The sequence below is a fragment of the Aedes albopictus genome, chromosome 1 (assembly GCF_035046485.1).
Source record: "Aedes albopictus strain Foshan chromosome 1, AalbF5, whole genome shotgun sequence".
Classification (NCBI taxonomy): Eukaryota; Metazoa; Arthropoda; class Insecta; order Diptera; family Culicidae; genus Aedes; species Aedes albopictus.
In genome coordinates, this window is record NC_085136.1 from 306,723,198 (window position 1) to 306,746,948 (window position 23,751).

At 47.6% G+C, this 23,751-nt stretch overlaps 3 protein-coding genes across 3 annotated transcripts; 1 reads left to right on the forward strand and 2 right to left on the reverse strand.

The window, feature by feature from the left end:
* Positions 1-1,036: 1,036 nt before the first annotated feature.
* Positions 1,037-4,212, forward strand: LOC109415304 (mucin-5AC-like). The gene is made up of 2 exons (XM_020077690.3): positions 1,037-1,657; positions 1,734-4,212. Exons 1-2 carry the CDS (start codon positions 1,572-1,574, stop codon positions 3,871-3,873), a joined length of 2,226 nt encoding a protein of 741 aa, XP_019933249.3. The 5' UTR covers positions 1,037-1,571; the 3' UTR covers positions 3,874-4,212.
* Positions 4,213-6,170: 1,958 nt separating this feature from the next.
* Positions 6,171-6,680, reverse strand: LOC134292051 (uncharacterized). The gene has a single exon (XM_062860737.1). The coding sequence runs from the start codon at positions 6,678-6,680 to the stop codon at positions 6,171-6,173; it is 510 nt and encodes a 169-aa protein (XP_062716721.1).
* A 15,002-nt stretch (positions 6,681-21,682) lies between these two features.
* On the reverse strand, positions 21,683-22,921 carry LOC109415306 (uncharacterized). The gene has a single exon (XM_019689189.3). It carries the CDS (start codon positions 22,919-22,921, stop codon positions 21,683-21,685), a length of 1,239 nt encoding a protein of 412 aa, XP_019544734.3.
* Between the last annotated feature and the right edge of the window lie 830 nt (positions 22,922-23,751).

The window sequence follows — 23,751 nt, forward strand, 5'->3', positions numbered from 1 at the left end:
CATCTTTAACACCTGGAGTGGTCCTGAGGTACCATCTTTGTCCATGTAGGTAGGTAGTCGTTGTCCAGCATAGCTTCCTTGGAACATATTTCGCGGGCTCCATCCTCCACCACCAGGGCCCCCTGGGTCCCCTCTGTGGGGAGAGAACCCGCTCACCGGTATCATACCGGCTGTACGGGATAGGCTAATCGCTGTAAAACTTTTGCTAATTTACTCGCGGGCGGCCTTTTGTCCAAAATCGAAAAGAGTAATGATTTTCAGTACACTTGCACTCGCGCCGAACTCAATAGACGCGCAAAATCGCAAGCTTGAAATGAAGCAGACAGAGCTTCAATAGAAAGAACAATCGAACGCGTGCACTACACCGCAGGTAGTCCCCGAAATGATTGCTGATACTGTTTCCAAGGAAAAGCCGTTCAAAGTAATGAAACGTATGTTTGTTTTGGAATGAATTTTATGATTGAAACATGAAACCTGGAGTAGTCTTGTTTGTCAATTAGAAACTGGCATGAAAAAAAATCTTGCTTGTCTGCTTACCTGTTACAATCTAATGAAACAAGTGCACATTGTCATCTAGTCTAGTCTAGACTCGGATTCTATCCACCACCACCGTAATTCATGGAAGCCAATCGATCGCCTAATAGGTCCCTTTCATTGATTGATTGTACCAACCGTTGTCGTCGTTGCCGTGTTTCGAAACTGCAGGCCTAAATGACCGAAACGGTCTTCCACCCGTATGTTAATTCACACCTCCCAACCTCCACCCGGTTCCCATTCTCATTCCGAACTCAGTCAGTGAACGCCACGCCGCACCGCAATCTGACGACGACGGAGGTCGAGGAAGGATTCCCCTCATTTAATATTCATCATTCTATGCGCACGGTTGCAGCACAGGTTGGATCCGCCACCAGACAAACGGACAAATCAATTACCTGCCTGCCCGCGCGGAGGAAACTAGTCGACCATAAACGCTGAAGAGGTTCGCAGGTCGGGTACCTGCGTGTGCTACGCACGGTCGATCTTCGAGGTAGCGAAATTCCCCAAGGGTTGCAACCGACCGACAATGAACCCATCAGGATCGAGGCGGCGACGACACTTGTTCGGCAAAATTGGCGACAACGATAAGAAACTTTCCCACCACTTACGTGCCAGAGCGGTGAATAATTGAGGATTGCAAACCGTATACGTACCTCCTGTGCTAGATCTACATACCGGATAGAAGGCGGGCGAGTGAAGAGCTCTGAGGGACCGATAAACTGTCGCAGTCGATAGAATCAGATTTGACGCCGGTTTACCGGTTGTCTCTTTTGGCGAATTGCAACAAGTGGGTACAAGTGTGCACCAGGGAGTTGTGCACCGATGAAGGGGTGTGTGAGGGTAGATTTTGAGTGCCGGGTTAATAAGAGGCTAGTCCATTTAGCGATGATGGCTCATTTGCGGCGAATCGATAGGGGCGATAGCATCTGAACGCGGTGTACGCTACCTGCGGAATAGGAACGGAACTGTGATCTTGCGCGAGGAGGAGTGTTTTAGTCTTAGTCTAGTGCTAGTCGAAGGTCAACGGAAGAGCTATGAAGAGCGTGAACTGGGTGTACACTACAGTGGGGCTGTTGGCGGGGGTTTTGCTAGTCAGTGGAAATCCGTTGTTCTGGGAAAGGTGCGTTGGATGCGAAGATAAGCATAATTTTGTGAATAATTTAGAGTAATGAGTGTTTCTTTTCTTACAAATCCAGCCATAAACCTGCGGTGGTGGTGAGCAAGCTGGATATCACGGACTCTACTATCGATAGTGATCGGATTAGTACATTGGTGGATAACGACGCAGAAGAGCAAACTACGGGTGAAGTTAACGATGCTGACGTGGCCGAAAATGAGGTTGACAATGGAAAGCGAGGGATGTCTACCACGGAGAGCAGGAAAACAACGGATGAAAGTGAGTCAGAAGCTAGCGGCGAAGACAATTCGACGCAAACAGAAGACTCCACGGTGACGGAAACAGAAAATCAGACAGTCGCTCCAAGCTCAACTCCAGGAGACTCCGAGACAACAGGAGAAGAAGAAGTCAGCTCAACGCTGACTACTCAGTCAGCTGCAGCATCGACAACTAACGCCGCAACGGATTCAACAGCCGAAGAAACGGAAGTTGTATCCGGCTCGACAGCAACAAACACCGAATCGTCACCAGAATCAACAGTAACGGGAGAACTTACGGAAACAGTGGATATTACTACTTCGACTCCAACGGAGCCCTCCACAGCGTCCACGAACACTGAACCTGGTGCAGAGTCTACCGAGACCTCGCTGCAAACGGAAACCGATTCATCTATGGTGACAACCACAGGATCTACATCTGTGGAAACAGAATCCACACAAGGGGAAATTGCATCCACTGAAATAACAACCTCAACGACTGAAAGTGCTTCGACAGAGACGGAAACCGAGTCTACTAATACCGAACCAGCAACTCAGTCAACTGAAGAGACAACTGTAGTAACAACAGAAGCATCTGTTACGCGAACAACTCAGACCGAAACTGAACGCCCAGAAACCGAATCTACTGAATCTACAGTTACTGAAAGTAATTCATCGGCAGTTGTAACTGAATCAACAGAAACAACCGACTCGGCTACCTCTGAATCCACCGAGGGTACAACTCAGACTGAATCCGAGCCCACTGAACCTGCGGATACCACTTCGACAGAACCTCAATCAACGCAAACCACGGAATCCACGGAAACAACCGACACAGCTACCTCCGAGTCCACCGATGGTACAACTCAGACTGAAACAGAGACTACTGAACCTGCTGTGGCAACTACAGATACTACCACGACAGAACACCATTCGACTCAAACCGCGGAATCTACGGACACAACAGTCTCTGTAACAGTCACTGAAACAACTGAAACAGAAACCACAGTGACGGAAACGGAATCTACCGGTGCTACGGATACCACCCAAACTCAAACGGAGACCACAAATGCAGAAACCACCTCAGCGACGGTTACCGAATCCGGTAGCACGCAAACGGAATCCACGGAACCTGCGGCAACAGAATCCACCGTGACGGAAACAGAATCCACGGCTTCTACCCAAACCGTAACCACGCCTGAGGCGTCGGAAACCACGCAAACCGAAACCGATCCCACGGAACCTGCAACGGTGACAACGGAATCCGGTTCGACCGAAACTGAATCTCCTTCAACAGAATCCACGGTGCCAAGCACTACGGAAACCACATCCACGGAAGCGGAAACCACTGAAACCGAAGAGGTTACGACCGAAACAACGGAAGCCCCGGAAACTGAATCCACCGTGACCAAGGAGGTCACAACAGATCCGACCACCACCACCACTGAAACAGGATCTACTGTGACGAACGCTGCAACTACCGAATCCAGCACGGAAACTCCGTCTACGGTAACCGAGTCCACAGCGACTGAAGAAGCTTCGGAAACCACCGACGACGGGACAACGCAAACCGAGTCGTCGACTAGCGCCACAGATCCCGAAACGGAGACTACCGCAGCGTCCAGTGGTACGACTCAAACGGAGTCCACCGAAACCGAGACGTCGGAACACTCAACCGAAGTAACGGAAACGACCTTTTCGGGAGTCGCGAGCACAACAGCGGCCTCGACGAACACAACCACGGTGCCCTCGACTACGACGACGACAACAACAACAACAACCGTGGCGTCAACGACGACGACTACAACGACAACCACAGCTCCCGCGAGTACGGTAACTCCGGCTAGTTCGACGGCTACGACGACCCCCGCCCCAGAGGGATCCACCGCTGCCTTCACCACACCCATCAGTCTAATTTGTCTGCTGATAACCTCGACGGTGGGGCTCCTGCTGGGTCGTTGAAGTGGCTGCGCTCGACTACACATGGGGCTCTGTAACTAGATAACGGGATATAGAGAGGATGAGAGGTGCACTCCACTTCGATGGAGCCTAGATTTTGTACGTCTGATAGGAGCGTTTGGAGGTTTAGTAGCGTCGATACTGTTGTTGACTGTCCGTAAGCCCTCGGCGATTATGTGATTACGCGTATAATCTATTTAGAATCAGTTCGTACCTTTATCAACAGTATAAATATAGTTAAGATTCGATGTGCTAAAAGTGTTGCTGTCGTTCGATGACTCACGGCGAGTCATTTCTGGACAGACAGCGGGAACGTTGTTCAATAAATTAAGTTTGATGTTAGTTTTTTTTTGCGTTTTCTCTTCCATTCCAGACTAGGTTTAGATACAAAGCATTATGCGTCTCCATCGATTAATAGCACTTCAGAGTTCAGTGCGATTCCACACTGTACGAGTTGGATCGCAAGCCCCAAAATCTGTAGGGCTCGTTTCCAATGCTACTTCGTGCAAGCTTCCGAGCGAAAAGCTTTTTGGACATACACTTTGATTTACAGTGAAAACATCTCATATCAATTCAAGCCTAGTCATTGCCAAAAGCTGTGGACAGAGCCACTGAACAAGAACCCACTGGCTATTTATCTCAAGTATCCATAGGTATTAATAAATTGTCTGAAATCAGTATTGGTTGTAATAATTGGGTTGCATTGGCTTTTCTCGGTGACCGAGTCACCGGGAAAAGCCAATGCAACCCAATTATTATATATTGCACGGTGATTACTCAAGTTTATTATCAGTATTGGTTGTGTTTTTAAGGAGTTAATTCAGCGTCATGAATGCAAATAATCTTAATAATCTCAACACTAGTATTTGTAATACTTGTCCAAGTCCAAAAAGCTCCAAATGAATGGCTTCGTTAGCAAGCCAGCTTTTATCTCGCCGGTTTGACAGCACTCCAATTTTACGGTTCCTCGCTCACACAGCTTTGTCTCCACGGTTTTGGATCTCTTGCTAATCCTCGCAGGTTGCACGAAAACGAGACAGCCCTGATTGTCTTCACGGACTGTTATCGCAGCAGTCTCCTTCTCGTCCAAATCGTTCAACAAACGCCTCACTCTAAGAATCTCCTGGCACGTCTCCCCCAAAGCAATAAACTCTGCCTCCATGGAGGAGACGCTAACGCAGCCCTGGCGACGGCTCGTTCGCGATACGGCGCCACCAACAAAGAACGCTACAGAACCAGTCATGGATTTCCGGGTCCCAGCCCAGTCCACGTCCGAGTACGTAACTAGATTGTTGGTCTCAACTCCTCCCAGCTTCAGTTTCCAATCGGCACACCCGCTTGGCGGCTGTCCAATCACTCTCCGTAGGCGCAGCAAACTTTCTGCCCAAAATCGACGCGCAGGCAGCAATGTCGGGTCTTTCACACACTGCCACGTACATCAGTGCCCCAACGACGCTTTGCTATTTGATACTGTCCTCCATGACGTTGCTGTCCGTTGAACTCTTGAGGAAGCCCTGGTCCATGGGCGTCTTCGCAACTTTCGCATTCTCCAATCCAACTTTATTGACAAGCTGCTCGATGTAGCGCTGCACACCCATGCTGTAGACTCCATCTTGCCCGCGTTGCAGTTCCAGTTCCAAAAAATTCTTCGCTTCGCCGAGCCAGCAAATCTCGAAGTGTTTCCTAAGAGCTTCGTAGACACGCTTGTTCTCCGCTTCACTTGCGGAAGCGACAAGCAGATCGTCGACATATACGATGAGGTAGATCCGGACTCCAGTTTTGATAGCAGTGGACAGACAAGAATCGGCCGAGTTCGCGACAAATCCCATGCTCTTCAACACACCGAACAACTTTTGGTTCCAGCATCTAGCGGATTGCTTTAATCCGTAAATGCTTCTTCTCAATCTGCATACTTTCTCCTCCTGACCGCGCACTGAATATCCGGGCGGTTGGCGCATGTACACCTCTTCATCAATGTCGCCGTACAAATACGCCGTCTTTACATCCATGTGCCGCAAAGGTAGTCCGTCGCGCCCGGCCAGTGCCAAAAGTGTCCGCAATAAGGTGGCATGTCGAGTAACAGGGACAAAGACTTCGTCAAAGTCCACACCGTACCGCTGCGACTAGCCTTGGGCTATGATGCGTCACTTCACCCACTTCGTTCTGTTTCGCCTTGAATACCCAGCGACTGCCCACAATTTTCTTGTCGGCTGGCAAGTCAACTAGGTCCCAAGTTCCGTTCACCATGTGCGAACGGTATTCGTCGTCCATCGCACTTCACAGGATCTCGATTCAGAAGACTACATCGCTTCGTTGAAGGTCGTTGGTTCCACCACTACTAAGGTAGCTACACTCGCGTCGTAGTCCTCCAAGTGCTTCGGCAACTTGCCGCGATTCCTCCCCGTTGGTGCACCAGCTTCGGGAACACGCTCTAGAACTTCTTCAAGATCGTCCGACTCTTCAGGTGGCTCCGTCTTGATCGCCAGCAGGTCTACTCCGGAAACACCGGAATCATTCATGCCGTAGAGCTGCTCACTCTCACTCTGCTCTTCACTGTCTGCATCCTCACTGACATTGTCCTCGGGTTCAACAATCTCCTGCTGCTGAACCGCGCGCTCCGACTCCCGCAGCGGAATCCAGTTCACATCGTCGTCTATCGGATCCGGCACAGTTCTCCGTTGGTGCTGAGGCATGGTTTCCTCCTCCTCAAGCTCCAGAAACTTGGCGTCGCGGCTAATCGTCACCTTCTCCGTCTCCAGGTCCACGAACCGGTAGATCTTATGCTGTTCGGAATAGCCAATGAATGTCATTGTTCGTGCCTTGCACGTTTCGAGTCTGGAACATGAACCCACGCCTTGCACCTTGAGATAATTCATGTTGGGTTTTCGCCCATACCACTTCTCGAACGGCGTGCAACGGCCATCGGTTTTGCAGGTGAGCGGCCGCCATCACGGCCGCACCTCAATATTTTTCTCCAGCTTGCCATCTTCTGCAGCTAGCGATTTCTTCTTTCGGCGACTCCGTTTTGTCGAGGAGTGTGTATTCCGCTTTTTTTTATACCCTCCCGCACAAAGAAACTCTGCAAGCGCTCATTGTGGCTCATTGCAGTACTCACCGCTGCTATCTGACCTAACTACCTTTGGTTTTCTCCCGAAAAGTGTTTCAACGTACCTGAAATACCTACTCCATCAGCTTTTCGGGGATCTCGGACTTCTTGTCCAATAGAGCACTGCATGAAATTCTTTCCTTCTCTTTCACTTTCATAGAAATTTTGTAAACAACAAGGCCAAGAAACGTCAAAATCCCATACAAAATCAAAATAATGCAGTGCCCTATAGGGCACTGCATGAAAATGTCTCCTTCTCTTTCACTCTTACAGAAATTTTGTAAACAACAAGGCCACGAAACGTCAAAGTCCCATACAAAATCAAAACAGTGCAGTGCCCTATAGGTACATAACAGCATACCTACTGTGATCGTCGATGACAGTCATGAGAAAACGATTGCCACTCGGTGTGGGTGTATGCATCGGACCGCACAAGTTTGTGTGACCATGCCTAGAGGAGTCCACCCTAGAAATGGGAGGCCACCGGCTTACTGGTGGACCGAAGCGATTGCGGACCTGCGCCGCACCTGCCTACGGGTTAGGCGGCGGATGCAGCGAGCACGATCAGAGGGAGAGCGAAACGAACGGCGGGTGGTGTTCGCCGCTGCAAAAGCCGCGCTTAAGACCGAGATAAGAGCAAGGAAAACGGCCTGCTTTGAGGGTCTCTGTCAGAGTGCCAATGTGAACCCGTGGGGTGACGCCTACAGGATCGTTATGGCCAAGACGAGAGGTGTGATGGCTACAGAGCAATCTCCAGAGATGTTGGAGGATGGGATCACCGGAGGGCTTTTTCCGCGTCATGATCCTAGTCCTTGGCCTCCTTTCGTAGGACAGCCGGGGGCTGGGGCTGACGGTGAGGAGAGGGTCACCGATGTGGAACTTGCGGGGATAGCAAAATCCCTTAGCGTAGGTAAGGCCCCATGTCCGGACGGAGTTCCGAACCTGGCCTTAAAAGTAGCCATTGCAGAGGCTCCCGAGATGTTCAGGTCTGCTATGCAGAAATGCCTGGACGAGGGAGTTTTCCCAGAAGCTTGGAAAAGGCAGAGCCTGGTATTATTGCCAAAGGCGGGGAAACCATCCGGAGACCCGTCAGCATATAGACCAATATGCTTGATAGACACGGCGGGGAAGGTGCTCGAAAAGGTCATCCTCAATAGAATGTTGAGGTTCACCGAGGGCGAAAATGGTCTTTCGAGTAACCTGTACGGCTTCCGGAAGGGGAGGTCCACCGTAGACGCTATCTTGTAGGTTACAAAAACCACCGAGAAAGCACTCGAGCCTAAGAGGAGGGGAATTCGCTTCTGTGCGGTAGTGACTTTGGATAAAAGGAATGCGTTTAATAGCGCCAGCTGGTCTGCTATTGCCGATGCGCTCTTGCGTCTGAGGATACCGGGGTACCTGTACAAGATTCTCGAAAGCTACTTTCAGAATCGTGTACTAGTTTACGACATGGAAACACGACATGAGTCCCGCAAGGTTCCATCCTGGGTCCGGTGTTATGGAATGTCATGTACGACGAGGTGTTGCGGTTAGAGTACCCAGTGGGAGTGGTGATCAGGGGCCTACATCGTCGAAACCAAAACATGACGCTGAAAGCGAGCGCCCATCAGCATCGGACGGACGCCGACGACGGGAACATTCAAAACAACATACATGCGCTTCGCTTCATCCGCTCTTCTTGTCACTTTCTTCGACGCAACGATTACCACTGGTGATTGTCGGATTTGCCGACGACATTACGCTCGAAGTCTACGGTGAAGCGATAGAGGAGGTGAAGTTGACTACCGACCACTCGATCAAGGTTGTGGATGCGTGGATGCGGTCCAGGAAACTGGAGCTGGCTCACCACAAGCTAAGGTGACGGTTGTTAACAAATCGAAGTCGGAGCAGCAGACGGAGATCAGTGTAGGCGAGTGCACTATCCTGTCAAAGCGCTCCGTCAAACACTTGGGCATGATGATCGACGATAAGCTTACTTTCGGTAGCCACGTCGATTATGCCTGTAAAAGAGCCTCCGGCACTGTCCCGGATGATGTTAAATAGCTCTGCGGTGTACGCCAGTAAGCGTAGCTTCTGGTTCGTGTTGCAACGTCCACATAGTGGATAGTGTGCAACGACTTAGGTATGGCGGCCCGGCGTGAGGCACTGCGCTAAGTACTGAATGCTACCGACGGAAGCTGGAATGTATTTACAGGCTTATGTGCCTGAGGGTTGCGAGCGCGTACCGTACCGTGTCACATGACCGTACCGTGTCGTTGCTGCAGGCTACGCAGCTAACCTTGAGGGTGCGATGTGCACTATCCCCTCTCTGAAGCAATACCTTCTTGGTGGTTCCGGAGAAACGAAGTGTTTGGCGACCATAAGAATGTGTTTTAGTGGGTCAAGGAGAGAGTAGTCCTGGCTTTTACTATTGTTGTAGAATACGGCCTTAACCCCACACTACCCTAAGCTTCCTGTTACGGTGTCTGTTGAGCAGATTTTTCCCCCTATTGTTTAGAAGGAAAAAAAAAATGTGGTTCATGTGGTGAGCATCCATTGAATACGTCATGCGAGAAACCGCGAGAAACTGGAATTTCCATACCTCCTCGTCCTTCGTGCGAGAGTTTTCTATACTTGATACGTCGCTTGTCACACATCCCTGTAACTGAGCAAGGGCCGTGTTACTCCCAGCAAGGATGAAACCCCCGTCTTCAAGCCTCAGGGTCGGCAAGACGCTCGTGACACTCCGCGAAAGAAAACACTTATAGCTTCGATTAATAAAACTCCCTCTATTCTCTTGGTCTCGTGTACACATTTATTTCACTTCCTTCTTGACGTCCTACTCTCCTACCACTTTCCTCTTGCTTTCTCCCACCTAGCTTTCTGGCGTCCGCCCTTAACACCGGACGACGCCTCCCACTTCCTTACTTTTCTACTCCTACCTTATTCGCAGACTTTCTACACTTATCTTCGGGGCCCCGCGCACTGCACTGCCTTCGCTCCGCTCCTTTCGCCTGTCCACTGGCTCCTTCTCTCCTTCCTGGGCCAGGGGGCGGGCAATTCTTCTCCTTTCCTCTCTCTTTCGTTGGCTGCAGCCTTTCGCGGACCTTCCTCCTGTCCCGTGCGCCCCTCGAGTGTGTTGACGGACTCGAGGCTTCAGTGATCCGTAGAGTCACTGGAAAAAGCCTGGGTTCGTCGGCGCGTTTGGTGGTTGTATCGGGTACAGGGGTGATGCGGACGCACTACAAAAAGGTGAGTAGGGTCTACGCTGCGGTGTGGCTCCAAAAGATACAGCAAAGTTCTGTTTTAAAATAAAAACCGCGAGGTCCTGGATGTCCAGTTTCTCCTTCACACTTCCTTTTCTCCTAATCCTTCACAACGTCTTTCTTATACTCCAACTCTTAACTTCTACACTTTCTTAAAATTCTCCGGATGTCTTTCTACTTTAAAAAATTGCAACTCTACTGTATGCAGATCACCAGGCTAATCTCTGTTGTAATGGAGCTCGTTGACCCCGAACCTTTGGCCATTGACCCGCCGTACATCCTCCTCATGATGGCCACCCAGTTCGCCTCCCATGGCCGCCCATTTCGCCACCCCCATGGCCGCCCATTCGTGCAGTCCTGTGCAGCCTGGTCATCGTCCTTGTATAGAGCAGTGCAGTGATGGCTGCGTTCGTGGGATTTTTGGGACGTTACACTTAACCTAACTACAAACGTTTTCTTTTTTTATACAAAATACGACGAATATTACACGCGACAAATCTCATCAATACTGGACGTTACACTGACACTTGTTACACTCTCCCCCCGCTCGGGTAAAAAAATTTTAGTGAAGCTAATATTTTTTTCGTTTAAAAACACTTAACACCGCGACAACTTAACACGTACCTCTGAACCTGAACTTCACAAACTTTGTTGACAGACACTTATTTTTTTACAATGAAAGCGACAAAATCTTGACACATTGCTCCACTCCTTCAATTTCAAAAATCCACTTGGGTAAGAGAGCATTTTATTTCAGCACAGGTATGGGACGGGGTCATAAGGCATCATCGTTGGATTTTCCAACTCCACGCAATTTAAAGGTAAAACCTTCTACTGACCATCAGCGTACTAAGACTCCGGTCTCCAGCGTACCCAAAAGTGCTAATTTTATTGACCAACATTGATGAGAAATGATTTAAAAATATTTACAACAAGTTAAAATTATATATTTTACAAATTAAAAACCACAAAAAACGAATTAAAACTTTTCTAAAAAAACTACTATTTTAATGAGCATGCTAAAATTGATAAAACATGCAAAAAAATTAAACTAAATTCCGGAATTACTATTTACAAAAACAACGTTGCAGAGTCACTCTCTACTACGGTATGAAATGTTTAGTACAATGAAATATTTCCAGTGTCGGAGTTCACTGTTGATCGGCCGATCTTTTGTACTATTTCTAACGCGCGATACTGTTATCATGATCAACTGTGTGTGCATACTTCGGGAAGATCGAGCTGTCAAACAAGGCTATTGTTGAAAAATGGTAAGTGTCCAATGCGGTTTTGGTTGGAAAAATTAATTGTGGAATGGGCATTTTACAGCTACTTTTTTGTCATTTTAATGACATTTCGTCGACGAAAGTTTGGCCAAATGATCATTTTAATGGTTTAAAGCTGTTAAAGAGCTATTCCCATAAGTATTTTTCTAATCAAAAGCTCATTAAGATACATGGCATGAAGCATGATATCAGGTAAGTACTTATTGTTTTATTTAGTGAACCGTTGTGCTATTGTGGGCATGTGAATTGATTATTCTAAATTGTTTAATCATCTATCTGTTCCTATTTGTAATGTGATTGTTCTTGTTTGTCGCACAATCCAGTCTAGCTCTTTATGCTGCAAGTTCTAAATCTATCATGCTCGCTTTTATCTATCACTGGCAATGCAACCTTAGACTGGTTCAAAACAGGATTGCATGCTCAATGATAAATTGCAAATTGCATGTTAAAATTTTTCTAGAACACAAAATCTTTTAAACTAACAAATTAAAATAAGTTAAAACAATTTTTAAAAAAATACACGTTAAAATTCAACATCACAAAATTATTAAAATATTCTACGATTTCCTAGGATTTTTATTACTGCCTGACATTCGTGGCGATTAACGTTTGAATGGACAGATGAATGAGTGGATGCATCTGCCGCTGCATACCACTGAATGAGTCCGTTTGTTCCCTCCTCGAATAAGGATTATCCAAATGGCATCTGACGTGGTTTCCAGATGAGGCTTTTACGGAAACCCGGTCGTCCACCAATTTGACATCCTGATCCTCAGGAACAAAACGTACCACGGAGAGATTTTCCGTTTACGCCTTCAAATCTGCCGACGAAAATACACCGAGTGACTTGCCATTCAGGTCGGAGACTTCGTAAGAGCTTGTTCCCTTCTTGGCTACAATAATGCAGGGAGTGTAGACTGGCCCGAGCTTGGCGTTGTAGTCGTGACCAGCCGAGGATTGTCGGAATGACCTCTTATACACTCGCTGTCCTACATCGAAGGTTGGTGAGTACCTTTTATGGCGCAAATCGTATTGCCTTTTTGTACTCTCATGCGTCTTTTTTAGGTTTTCTCTGACGGTTTCCCACACCTTCTTCGACACACCTCTCATCCTCTCCATGCGATCTTCATCGGTGAGTTCCTCATTGCTCTCTAGACGATGATCAGATCCACGAGTCATGATCTCGTTTCCGAACACGATTCGGTGAGGGGAAAATTTGGTCGAAGAGTGAACGGTATTATTCAACACAAATTCCATCTCTGACACTTTAGTGTCCCACAGACGTTGATCTGACCGGACGTATGAACGAATCATCGCGTTTATCGTTCGGTTCAAACGCTCTGCTGGATTAGCCTGACTCCGGTGACGAGCATTCGCCCAATGTTGAATGCCGTACTTTTTCAACAATTCTTGGAACTCTTTCGACAAGAACGTCGTAGCATTGTCGGAGATCAGGTATTGGGGCACCGACAACTTTCGCAGCCACATCTCTTCCACGATCTTGCATAGACTACCAGACGAGATCTTCTTCACCGGGACAAGCAGGCAATACTTAGAGAAAATGTCAAGAATGACCAATAAGTGTGCATTTCCCTGCTTGCTCCGGGGAAGAGACTGAATGTAGTCCATACATATGATCTGGAATGGTTTGGTAGCGATCCGTTGTTGGCCCATTTCGGGTGCGGTTGAAACTGTGGATGGTTTGTTTTCCTTGCAGGAAACGCACCTACCAATATACTTTTTGAGGTCGGCGCTCATTCGAGGCCAGTAGTACCGCCTTTTAACTTTTTCGACACATTTTTCGAAGCCGATGTGCAAGTTATCATCATGCTCCTGCTTCATGATTTGTTGGCGAGACGATTTTGGAACACATTCTTTCCACTGGAAGCTGTAGTCCAGGACATCCGACCGAGCTGACACTAGCTTGTACAATTTGCCGCCGTCGATCCGGAAATCCATATATCTTTCCGGATTTTCTTCGACAGAATTATACAGATTTATGTACCACTCGTCGTCCTCCTCTACTTCTAGAGCTTCGATGGATCGAGACAGGGCATTTGGCACAATGTTGTCCTTGCCTTTCCTGTGTTTCACCTCCATGTCATACTGTTGTAGAGTGATGCTCCACCTACTCAGTCGTGACGATGACCTCCATTTAGCCTTCATGATGAAGGTCAACGCTGATGAATCCGTCATCAAGGTGAAATGTGTGCCCTCAATATAGCACCTGAATTTATCAATGCAACGAAGGGCGGCTAAACCCTCCTTCTCCGCTGCATGATAATTCAGTTCCGCACCCTTAAGCTTTTCGGAATGATATGCAATTACCCTTTCCTCCCCATTTTGGACCTGCGTGAGAACTCCAGCGATTGCCGTGTCACTTGCGTCTGTTTGGACACAAAAAGACAAACTAAAGTCTGGATTGGCCATCACAGGCGCTGAGATCAGCCTCTCTTTGATGGCCTTGAAAGCTTCATTTGCTGCGTTGTTCCACTGCACTCTCTTCGGCTTGTTTTTAAGCAAGTCGGTGAGAGGTGCAGTGAGTTCACTAAATTTGTCGATGAACCTACGGTAGTAATTGACCATACCGAGGAATCGTCTTAATGAACGTACCGAGTTAGGGACCTCAAAGCCCAAGATCGCTTGGACTCGATCTGGGTTAGGTCTAAGACCTTCTCGGGATAAAATGTAGCCCAAGTAGGGCAGTTCTTGGCAGCAAAAGTTCGACTTCTCAAGGTTGATGAACAAATTTGCACCCTTGAGACGTCTCGCAAGTTCTCGCAGTTTTTGGATGTGCTCCTCAAACGTATGACTGGCCACTACAATGTCATCCAGGTACACAAAAATAAAGGGTTCCAGGGCACCATACCCTAGCACACGGTCCATAAGCTTGCTTAAGGTGGCTGGGCTGTTCACGAGTCCAAACGGTAAACGCGTGAACTGGTAAAGGCCCTTCCCTGGAATGGAAAATGCCGTAAATTTACGAGATTCCTGTTCCAAGGGTACCTGTAAAAATGCCTGGGACAGATCGATAGTGGACAGATACTTAAAAGGTCCTAAATGGCTTAAAATTCGGTTTTGATGGGGAAGGGGGTACGCATCCCTTTTGGTGCGCTCATTGAGCTTTCTAGCGTCAAGGCACAACCTGACTTCTTCACTGTCTCGCTTTTTAACTGGCACCACAGGCAGAGCCCAGTCAGAGTCAGAAGGTTCGATGATGTTGTCTTGGAGCATTTTGTCGACGGAATTATGAATTTTCTTCTGAATTTCTGGGCTCCAGGGATACGGATTTTTCCGAACGGGCTCCGCACCCTGAAACTCCTCTTTAAACTCGATCCGATGTTTGATCAGATCTGTTTTGCCAAAATTTCCCGGACTTGCTACCAAGAACAACTTTTTCACCTCCTCTAACTGCTGAATTTGCTCTTCACTCAACTGTTCTTCTTCTTCCAGCTCTCTGTGGGTGTCCTCGTCAACGGCTTCGACGGATTGGCTAAACGTCGGACGAATGCCAAATTTACGCCAAAAATCGTACCCTAGGATGCATCTGCGATTGAGTTTTGGAGCAATCACTACGGGTAAGATCTTCGTCTCTCCGTTGAAACTAAATGGAATGTCTACTGCACCTATTACTTCTAAGTTCTCTCCTGCTGCTGTTCTCAGGTTTGTGTTCGTGGGTTTAATTTTCAGCGTTAGCGAACTAATCAGTTTTCTACTCCCTACACCTAACACAGTCCTCTCTGCCCCGCTGTCTAACAGCCCAATCACAGGAATACCTAAAATCTCGACCTTTGCAAATGGTCTCGGATCGTTACTCAGAGTGACAATGGTGGCAATCTCCTCACTAACTGAGTGCTCCCCGAGTACCTGCTCATAGCCGAGTTCGTGTAGTATTTCTGGAGGATTTGACGCGAGATTTTCATGAGGACTTTTAAAGTTGAGTGGGAGACTGGCTTGCCTCACTGAGCAGTCTCTTGCATGTTTTTTGCCTGACAGTAAGGACAGTTTTTCAAAGTAAATCCCGGGAACCCACATTTGAAACAAAAAGTATGTTTCTCCTTCGGGCATTCCTCGAAACTGTGGTCATTTTCATGGCAATTGAAGCAAATACCCTTTTTAATTGGAATGTACGCCTTAACTATGCGCTGTAAGGCGTTCGAACCACTCGGTCCAGGAACTGGGCTTTTCTGTCTTTGAGGGTTCTGTGGTTTCCCATCAGATATTTCTACTTTTTTGTACTCTTCCCTCTTGTGATGTTCCTGTCCTAAATCTCGTTGTTTCCAAAAACTTTTCTGACCATTTCCTTTACTGAACTTCTGTTCAAACCTGCCTGCTTCTTTTCTTCTATCCTGCTCGTCTCTTCTGTACCTATCCTGTCGGTTTGGGAAATTCTGTCGGTGGTTGTTAAGCTCATCCACTCGAATCGGCCTATTCGGGAATCTATCGTTTCTCTGGTATAGTTGCCAGTTTATCGCGTCAAACTTCTTACCGAACTCTTTCATTTTAGGCACGTCGTTAACACCAGCCGCAAGCATGGCGATACGGACGTCATCACGCGTATTGCGGAATAGCACATCAAACTTGCGCCTATCGTCCCAGGAACTGGACATACCGCGGAAAATACGGACCATGTCCAAGTAGTAGTCCTGAAACTTTTCCTTAGCACCCTGTTTCCGGTTGTACGCCTGTCGTTCGTACACGTAATCGATGTCAATCGGTAAGAATTCGTTTTTAAGTTCGCGCACTAACTCCTTCCAAGACCCTAATTCATAGTTTCCGTTCACCTCCATGAACCAGGCTCTGGCTTTGTGAGTGAACAGATGATGAGCACTCTGAAAGAGTTCATCGTCAGAGAACCCCTCTGAACGAGCATTAAATTGAACCTCCTTCACGAACTCATTCAGGCGTTTTCCGTTGTCCATGCCGTCGTACCGAATCGTCCATTTGTGCACCGGCAACCGGTTGCTGTTTGACCTCGACCTTTCTCTTTCTGACGATTTCGGTTGGCTAGGAACAACCACTACCTTTCTTGGTTCTACTGCATGCTCTGAACTGCTACTCGAACTATTCCTGTCCTTCAACCACTTCAGAAAATCCGTAGGTTCCTGCTGAGAGGATTTTGGTTGGATCCTTTCAGTTTCACCTAATTGGGTACTGTTCAGCGTTTTCGCCGGTTGCTCTAGTACCGGTAAATTCTGTTTTGGCCGTTCAGCCTCAAGAATTTCGATACGCTGCAACAGCTGACCGACTACCTCTAATAACTGCTTATTCTCGGCGGTCAGCTTCGCCTGTTCAACCTTCAGTTTTTCTACCTCCTCAGGTGCACCTACTTCTTCTACCTCCTCACTGTGGCTCTCGACCACCGGAATCTCTTTCTCTGTCACCTGAAGTACCTGAACTCTATCTACTTCCTCTTCTTCTACGTTGACAATCTCCGCTCTATCCTCTTCGCGCTCTTGATTTGTTTGTCCTAAACCTTCTCGCAGTCGACTCAAGCTTTCATTTACGATTGCTAGTTCCGCTGCTCTAACCTCTGGTAAGTGTGAGGCTGCCGAGAAGAATGTACTCAACAGTCTCAAACACTCACCCGCAACTACGGCTAGTCCATTCAGACTCTCGTCATTCAGCTCACGATTCCGCAATCTCTCCATTCGGAAAAGAATGTGAATCAATCGGTTTTTGAAACACTGATCCGGAGCTTTCTTTGACCGTCTGTTCTCTAAAAACGCTTTTATGGAATTTAGTTTATCGTCACAGGTTTCTAATTCCTCAACTACGTCTACCTTACTAAAATCGTACGCAATATTCGACTGATCATCTTCTTCTTTCAGCCGGTTTCGCAACGCACTCTCCAGGCTGGCGCGAGGAGCAATTTTGTCCATCTTGCGGATCATCAACTCATGTTCGAGTTCATCCACGGTGAGGTGGGCAGTATTCAGCGCGTTGTACTGCGCACGCAGCACGGTCATTTCCATGGTTGGCAGATTTATCCACCGGAAATCAGTAGAATTTAAAAAGAACCTAATTATCAGCACGCAGCTGTAAAAAATTAAAAAGTGTCTAGTTTTATAGCCGCTTCCGCTTGTGGAAAGCAATTGAAAAATCCTAAATTTGTTCTCGCTTCCTAATGAAAGCAGCAAATAATTAAAAAAGATTCCTAAGTATTGTTCACCAACTTCACCTGGTTAAAATTGAAATAAAGTGCCTAGTTTGCTCGGTGTTTTATTACGCTCTTCCGAAACACACTGATCAAGATAACTTCCGGAATTTTTCCGCGAAAGTTAGCTGTAATAATCTCATGCTGTTTCAAATTATTTCTCAACAATAGTTGGTAGCTATCTTGCCACTTGGGACTTCCAAGACCTCCGTTATGAGAACAATGATTACAAGTCCTGCACAACTCCAAAGTAGTTCGTGACGTCAATTCGGTAAGTGATTTCAAGGATTTCCCAGAGACCTCCGCAACGAAAAGTTATCAAATCTTAAGTGTTTCCCTAGCACGGAATGCCAAAGACAATTCACGTTGGGCGCCAAAGTGTAACTGAGCAAGGGCCGTGTTACTCCCAGCAAGGATGAAACCCCCGTCTTCAAGCCTCAGGGTCGGCAAGACGCTCGTGACACTCCGCGAAAGAAAACACTTATAGCTTCGATTAATAAAACTCCCTCTATTCTCTTGGTCTCGTGTACACATTTATTTCACTTCCTTCTTGACGTCCTACTCTCCTACCACTTTCCTCTTGCTTTCTCCCACCTAGCTTTCTGGCGTCCGCCCTTAACACCGGACGACGCCTCCCACTTCCTTACTTTTCTACTCCTACCTTATTCGCAGACTTTCTACACTTATCTTCGGGGCCCCGCGCACTGCACTGCCTTCGCTCCGCTCCTTTCGCCTGTCCACTGGCTCCTTCTCTCCTTCCTGGGCCAGGGGGCGGGCAATTCTTCTCCTTTCCTCTCTCTTTCGTTGGCTGCAGCCTTTCGCGGACCTTCCTCCTGTCCCGTGCGCCCCTCGAGTGTGTTGACGGACTCGAGGCTTCAGTGATCCGTAGAGTCACTGGAAAAAGCCTGGGTTCGTCGGCGCGTTTGGTGGTTGTATCGGGTACAGGGGTGATGCGGACGCACTACAAAAAGGTGAGTAGGGTCTACGCTGCGGTGTGGCTCCAAAAGATACAGCAAAGTTCTGTTTTAAAATAAAAACCGCGAGGTCCTGGATGTCCAGTTTCTCCTTCACACTTCCTTTTCTCCTAATCCTTCACAACGTCTTTCTTATACTCCAACTCTTAACTTCTACACTTTCTTAAAATTCTCCGGATGTCTTTCTACTTTAAAAAATTGCAACTCTACTGTATGCAGATCACCAGGCTAATCTCTGTTGTAATGGAGCTCGTTGACCCCGAACCTTTGGCCATTGACCCGCCGTACATCCTCCTCATGATGGCCACCCAGTTCGCCTCCCATGGCCGCCCATTTCGCCACCCCCATGGCCGCCCATTCGTGCAGTCCTGTGCAGCCTGGTCATCGTCCTTGTATAGAGCAGTGCAGTGATGGCTGCGTTCGTGGGATTTTTGGGACGTTACACTTAACCTAACTACAAACGTTTTCTTTTTTTATACAAAATACGACGAATATTACACGCGACAAATCTCATCAATACTGGACGTTACACTGACACTTGTTACATCCCACACGTTTCGGGGGTTTCGGAGAGTCTCAGATGCGTTACATGTGGTCCGAGCAGGATTCAGGGGGATTTTGAAGGCATTTCAGGAAGTTTCAGAGGTTTTTCAGCGGGATTAAAAGCAATTACGGAAGCGTTACAGAGGAATTTTCGGGGATTTCATAGCATTTCAGGTGCGTTAAACGGGGTCCGATGGGGTTTCATAGGGATCTTGAAGGCCTTCAAGGACGTTTCAGATGATTTTCCGTGACCTCATCACAATATCTGTTGGAACGCCCCTAAGATAACCATTGATTTTAAAACCCCATGATACTACCCTGATCTATAATGCTGCAAAACGTCCCTGAAACCTCTGTAACCTCATTCAAACGCCCATGAAATCAACATTATCAATTTAAAATGTCTCTAAAACCCCTTTGGACGCCTTTGAAAGGCTTAATAAAACCCCTGAAACGCACCTGAGAACCCCTAGAACCGCCCCTGAAACGCCCCTAAAACCTCTAGGAACGCCCTTGAAATTTTCCTGGAACACCCTGAATTTCTCTGAAATGACTCTGAAATACCTTGAAACGCCCTTTGAAGGTTCCTGAGATCACCTGAATTGCCCTTAAAGCCCCTGAAACGTCCCTGAAACCCATAATACTATTAAAAAGCACAGAATACCTGACAGTTTCCTTAAAAGGCTTCTGGAATACTCTGAAAGAACCCCCTGAAACGCCCCTGAAGTCCCTTGGAACTCCCTTTTTTGGGCTCTCTTTCTGGAAACCCCCTTAACCCCCCGTTAGATATTCAAAGGAGTTTTAAGGCGTTTCAGGGAGTCCATAGGAATTTTGGTGGCTGTCAAGGGAATTTCGGGCCTTTTTTTATTCTCTTATCACTTAACCTAATTTACAGCTCTTTTGTCCACTTGGGTACTACGTGAGCGATTCCAATTGGACGCTGCACTTTCACTTTGTACAACGCCTAAATGTGTTTTATTCTATTCTACTGTATTGAACTGGTTGCCTTTGTGCTTCTTTCATTCTTCTACCCTGTCCATGGTAGAATGATGAGCACGATGATGCTGATGTGTGGCTGCTGTTCCTTTTCCAGTCCGATTGGGGGTCCATTATGAGTTGCGGTTCGCCGATATCCAAATTCCGGGTCCGTTAGAGCTATATGCTCCGAAGAGGGTCAGGTGCCAGCTGCTCTCGGGGGGAAGAGCAGCTGACGAAAAATTGCAAGTGCCGGGGCTGGGTTCGAACCCATGACCATCCGCTTATGAAGCGAACGTGTGGACCACTACGCCACGGGCCCTGACAATTTCGGACCTTTGTTGACAGCTATATATCATACAAGATCAGCTCTTATACGTATTATTCATTTATTTTGTTTTAAGTTTACTCTTTCAAATGGTATCTTCTGGTATTGAAGCTGTCCGTAATGTTGTTGAATAAGGGCTTTCGGGGTAGTGGCATTCGGGCTAATGGGGTAGAATCCTTTCAACACTTCTCGGTGAGCTGCGGAGTACTCTCGGTAGTGCAGCTTCAGCTTCTTGAAGTAGAGCTTCAGCAGAGGTGTCGTCATCATCCCCGGATCATCTTCTGCTTGCTCTAGGTAGGATGTCGTTTACCATGGTAAACTTCAGAGTTCAGAACGGTTCAGTAACATAATGGGGGTTTATGAAGATTTCAAAAGCAAGACGGTCCAAGGCATTTCAGGATGTTTCAGAAGATTTCGAAGCGGTTTTTGGGGGCTACATTGGCTCTCAGATCGGTGTCATAGGAATTATACGGGGGAATCGCAGGCGTTTCAATAGGCGTTTTAATACGAATTTAACGCTCGAGCGATCGCACTGTTGTATTTTGCACAACACGTTGAAAAAATCTCGCTTTTTGTACTCAGCATTAGCGTGGTGCTGGCGGTGGTGACCAACCGCGTGAGCTACGGAAGGTTAAGGAGGGTTCACAAGCGGTTCATGATATTTCAGGGTCTACAGTTAGCCTAGTGGTTAAGGCTATGGATCGCCTATCCGGACGCGGCAAGAAGACGAAGAAGCAAACGAAGAAGAAGAAGAAAAAGAAGAAGAAGAAGAAGAAGAAGAAGAAGAAGAAGAAGAAGAAGAAGAAGAAGAAAAAGCGTTTGATGGCGTTTCAGTGCGTTTTAAAGGTTTCAGAGGGTCTTAGGTGCCACACTGGTTTCAAGGCGTTTCAATGTGTTTCAGAGCGTTACTGAGATTTTCAGGTGCAACACGATCTCTGAGGTCGGTTCCCTAGAAGTTTTGCCTTAGTCTGACCGGTAAGGTAAGTAAGGCGCTCTAAGAGCTTTCAGATGCTTGAAGGTGGTTTAAGAGGGCGTTTCAATGAATTGTACGGGAAGAGTACAAAATTTATTCGTAATACAACCACAGATCACTAGTTTCGCTTGTAGATTCGATTACCTATACTCAAATGAGCTCTGGAAGACCTTGAACAGTTTTTTTTAACTTATTGCTTGATCGAACATAGTTGCATGAGTTACATTAGGTTTTTTTCTCTTTAGCCGAATTTGCGACTGGCTCCACCGGGTGGTAGTAGGTGTCCCTAATAATCTTCTTCGAATGTTTAACCTTAAACTTATTACCAGAGTTCTCACTGTACGCTGGTGCTTGATAGTTTCCTCCAGGTCCCGGTTGCTGTGCCGTTGGCCACTGATAGTGCGGTTGACCGTACTGCGGCGAACTGTGTCCAGGCTGCTGCTGATATTGTTGCGTAGGGTACTGTGGCATGTACGGTGGGGCGTAGTGTTGCCCGGGCTGCTGCGGCGTGTAGTATGGTGGAGACTGCTGCACCGGTTGTTGTGGATACTGTAGCGGAGGATAGTACTGTGGATAATACTGCGGATATTGCTGTGGGAACTGCTGCGGGAATGGCTGTGCAGGTGCCTGTGGAAACTGTTGAGCAGGTTTCTGGGGGATCTGTTGTGTAGGTTGTTGCGATTGTTGCGGTTGCTGTTGTGGATATTGCTGAACAGGTGGCTGTGGATACTGCTGTGGGAGCTGCTGCGCAGGTGCCTGTGGAAATTGCTGAACAGGGAATTGCTGTGCAGGCAGCTGTACGAACTGCCCCTGTTGCTGATCAGTTTGTCCTGGGCCTTGCTCTTGTCCAGATGGCTCCGTCATCTGTGGTCCTGGCTGCTGGCCAAATTCTGTTTCCACGGGTTGCCCAAGTTGCGGCTCAAGCTCCTGGTCAACCCCTTGGTCTACTGCCACATCAATCTGTGGCACCAATTCCTGTCCGGATTCCGGTTCCAACTGTTGACCACCTTGTGGCTCCAGCTCCTGCCCAAGTTCGGTCTCTGGTTGTTGTTGTTCAGGTTCCTGGGTCAATTCATCCACTGCACTCATTTCTCCTCCACTCGATCCAGAAGGGTCCACAACGCCACTGAGTTCCGAAGCTGCTCCCGTTGGTTCACCGTCAACTTGCATTTGTGGCGTTGCCATCGGAGGTGACAGTCCAGGAAGAGCTGCCATACCGGGCTGGCCTACGCCTGGCACCCAAACCCATTGGCCAACGGCTTTTCCCACATTGTACCACAAATTGTTGAAAGGATTCGACGCTGAACGTGTCTCGACGCCATCCGTGTAGTAGATCAACTCCGGTTCTGGTTCATCACAGGAACAGCAACAGGGTTGTACACAACAGCACCCGCCACACGGAGCTCCGGATGTTCCACCGAACCAAACGGCTATCGCCAATATCAAAACCAAACGGATCCCCATCGTGAGTGAAAGGAGAAGCATGAAACTGTGGGTATGTTTCTACAATCTTTTTCTACTATATATCCAGCCAAGCACGATCGTTACGACAGTTCTAATATGTGGCGACTGGCAATCAAATTTATGGCCAATTTAACGGTAGTATTTAATCACTATAACCACATGGCTTTTTAACATCGTACGTACACCTTTATAATCAAGCTGTTCTATTGATTCTCACAACAGTTTTCAGACGTCATGTTTGCAATACTGGTAACCTACAACGCGGATACAAGTGTTGCTAGGGATACCAGTGACGACCGATTCTGGGTCCATAACGTGTTTCAGACAACAAATGTGATGTTTCTGTTTGCCTTCCATGACCTATCCTGTTAGCTCACTCCGGCGACGAGCTGGATGGAATTGGACTCAGCACCCTACAGGAAATGGTTCGAAGTGTGCTCTAATGGTTCCGGTGATTATCTTAGGGTCACCCTTGTCGCAAATGGGTCTGGAATGAAATTGTGAAATGATTGATTTGTGGCAAGATGATACGGAGCTTGATAATATGGTCTACATAGAATCGTCCGGCACAGAACCCGAGATTTGGGCATTGGCGTAGCTAGCTTTTTCTTTTTTCTCGCTCACTCTCCTGAACAAACACGAGAAAGAGAAGGATGAAAGAGGGGGCACAGGCCCCCTCTCGCATCCCGCTCTTTCTCGCGTTTGTTTAAGAGAGTGAGTAAGAAAAAAGAAAAAGCTAGCTACGGCAATGGATTTGGGTCAGTATTCTCCAGTGTTCTCCAGTTCAGCATCACTCTGATTGGCTGATATACGATCGATCTCCTGGCCTA

Excerpts from the sequence above, each read along its gene's own strand:
- LOC134292051 (XM_062860737.1), bottom strand. The coding sequence starts at position 6,680 with ATGACATTCATTGGCTATTCCGAACAGCATAAGATCTACCGGTTCGTG.
- LOC109415304 (XM_020077690.3), top strand. The coding sequence starts at position 1,572 with ATGAAGAGCGTGAACTGGGTGTACACTACAGTGGGGCTGTTGGCGGGG. Across the intron at positions 1,658-1,733 it reads AATCCGTTGTTCTGGGAAAG|CCATAAACCTGCGGTGGTGG; the intron begins GTGCGTTGGATG and ends TTACAAATCCAG.
- LOC109415306 (XM_019689189.3), bottom strand. The coding sequence starts at position 22,921 with ATGGGGATCCGTTTGGTTTTGATATTGGCGATAGCCGTTTGGTTCGGT.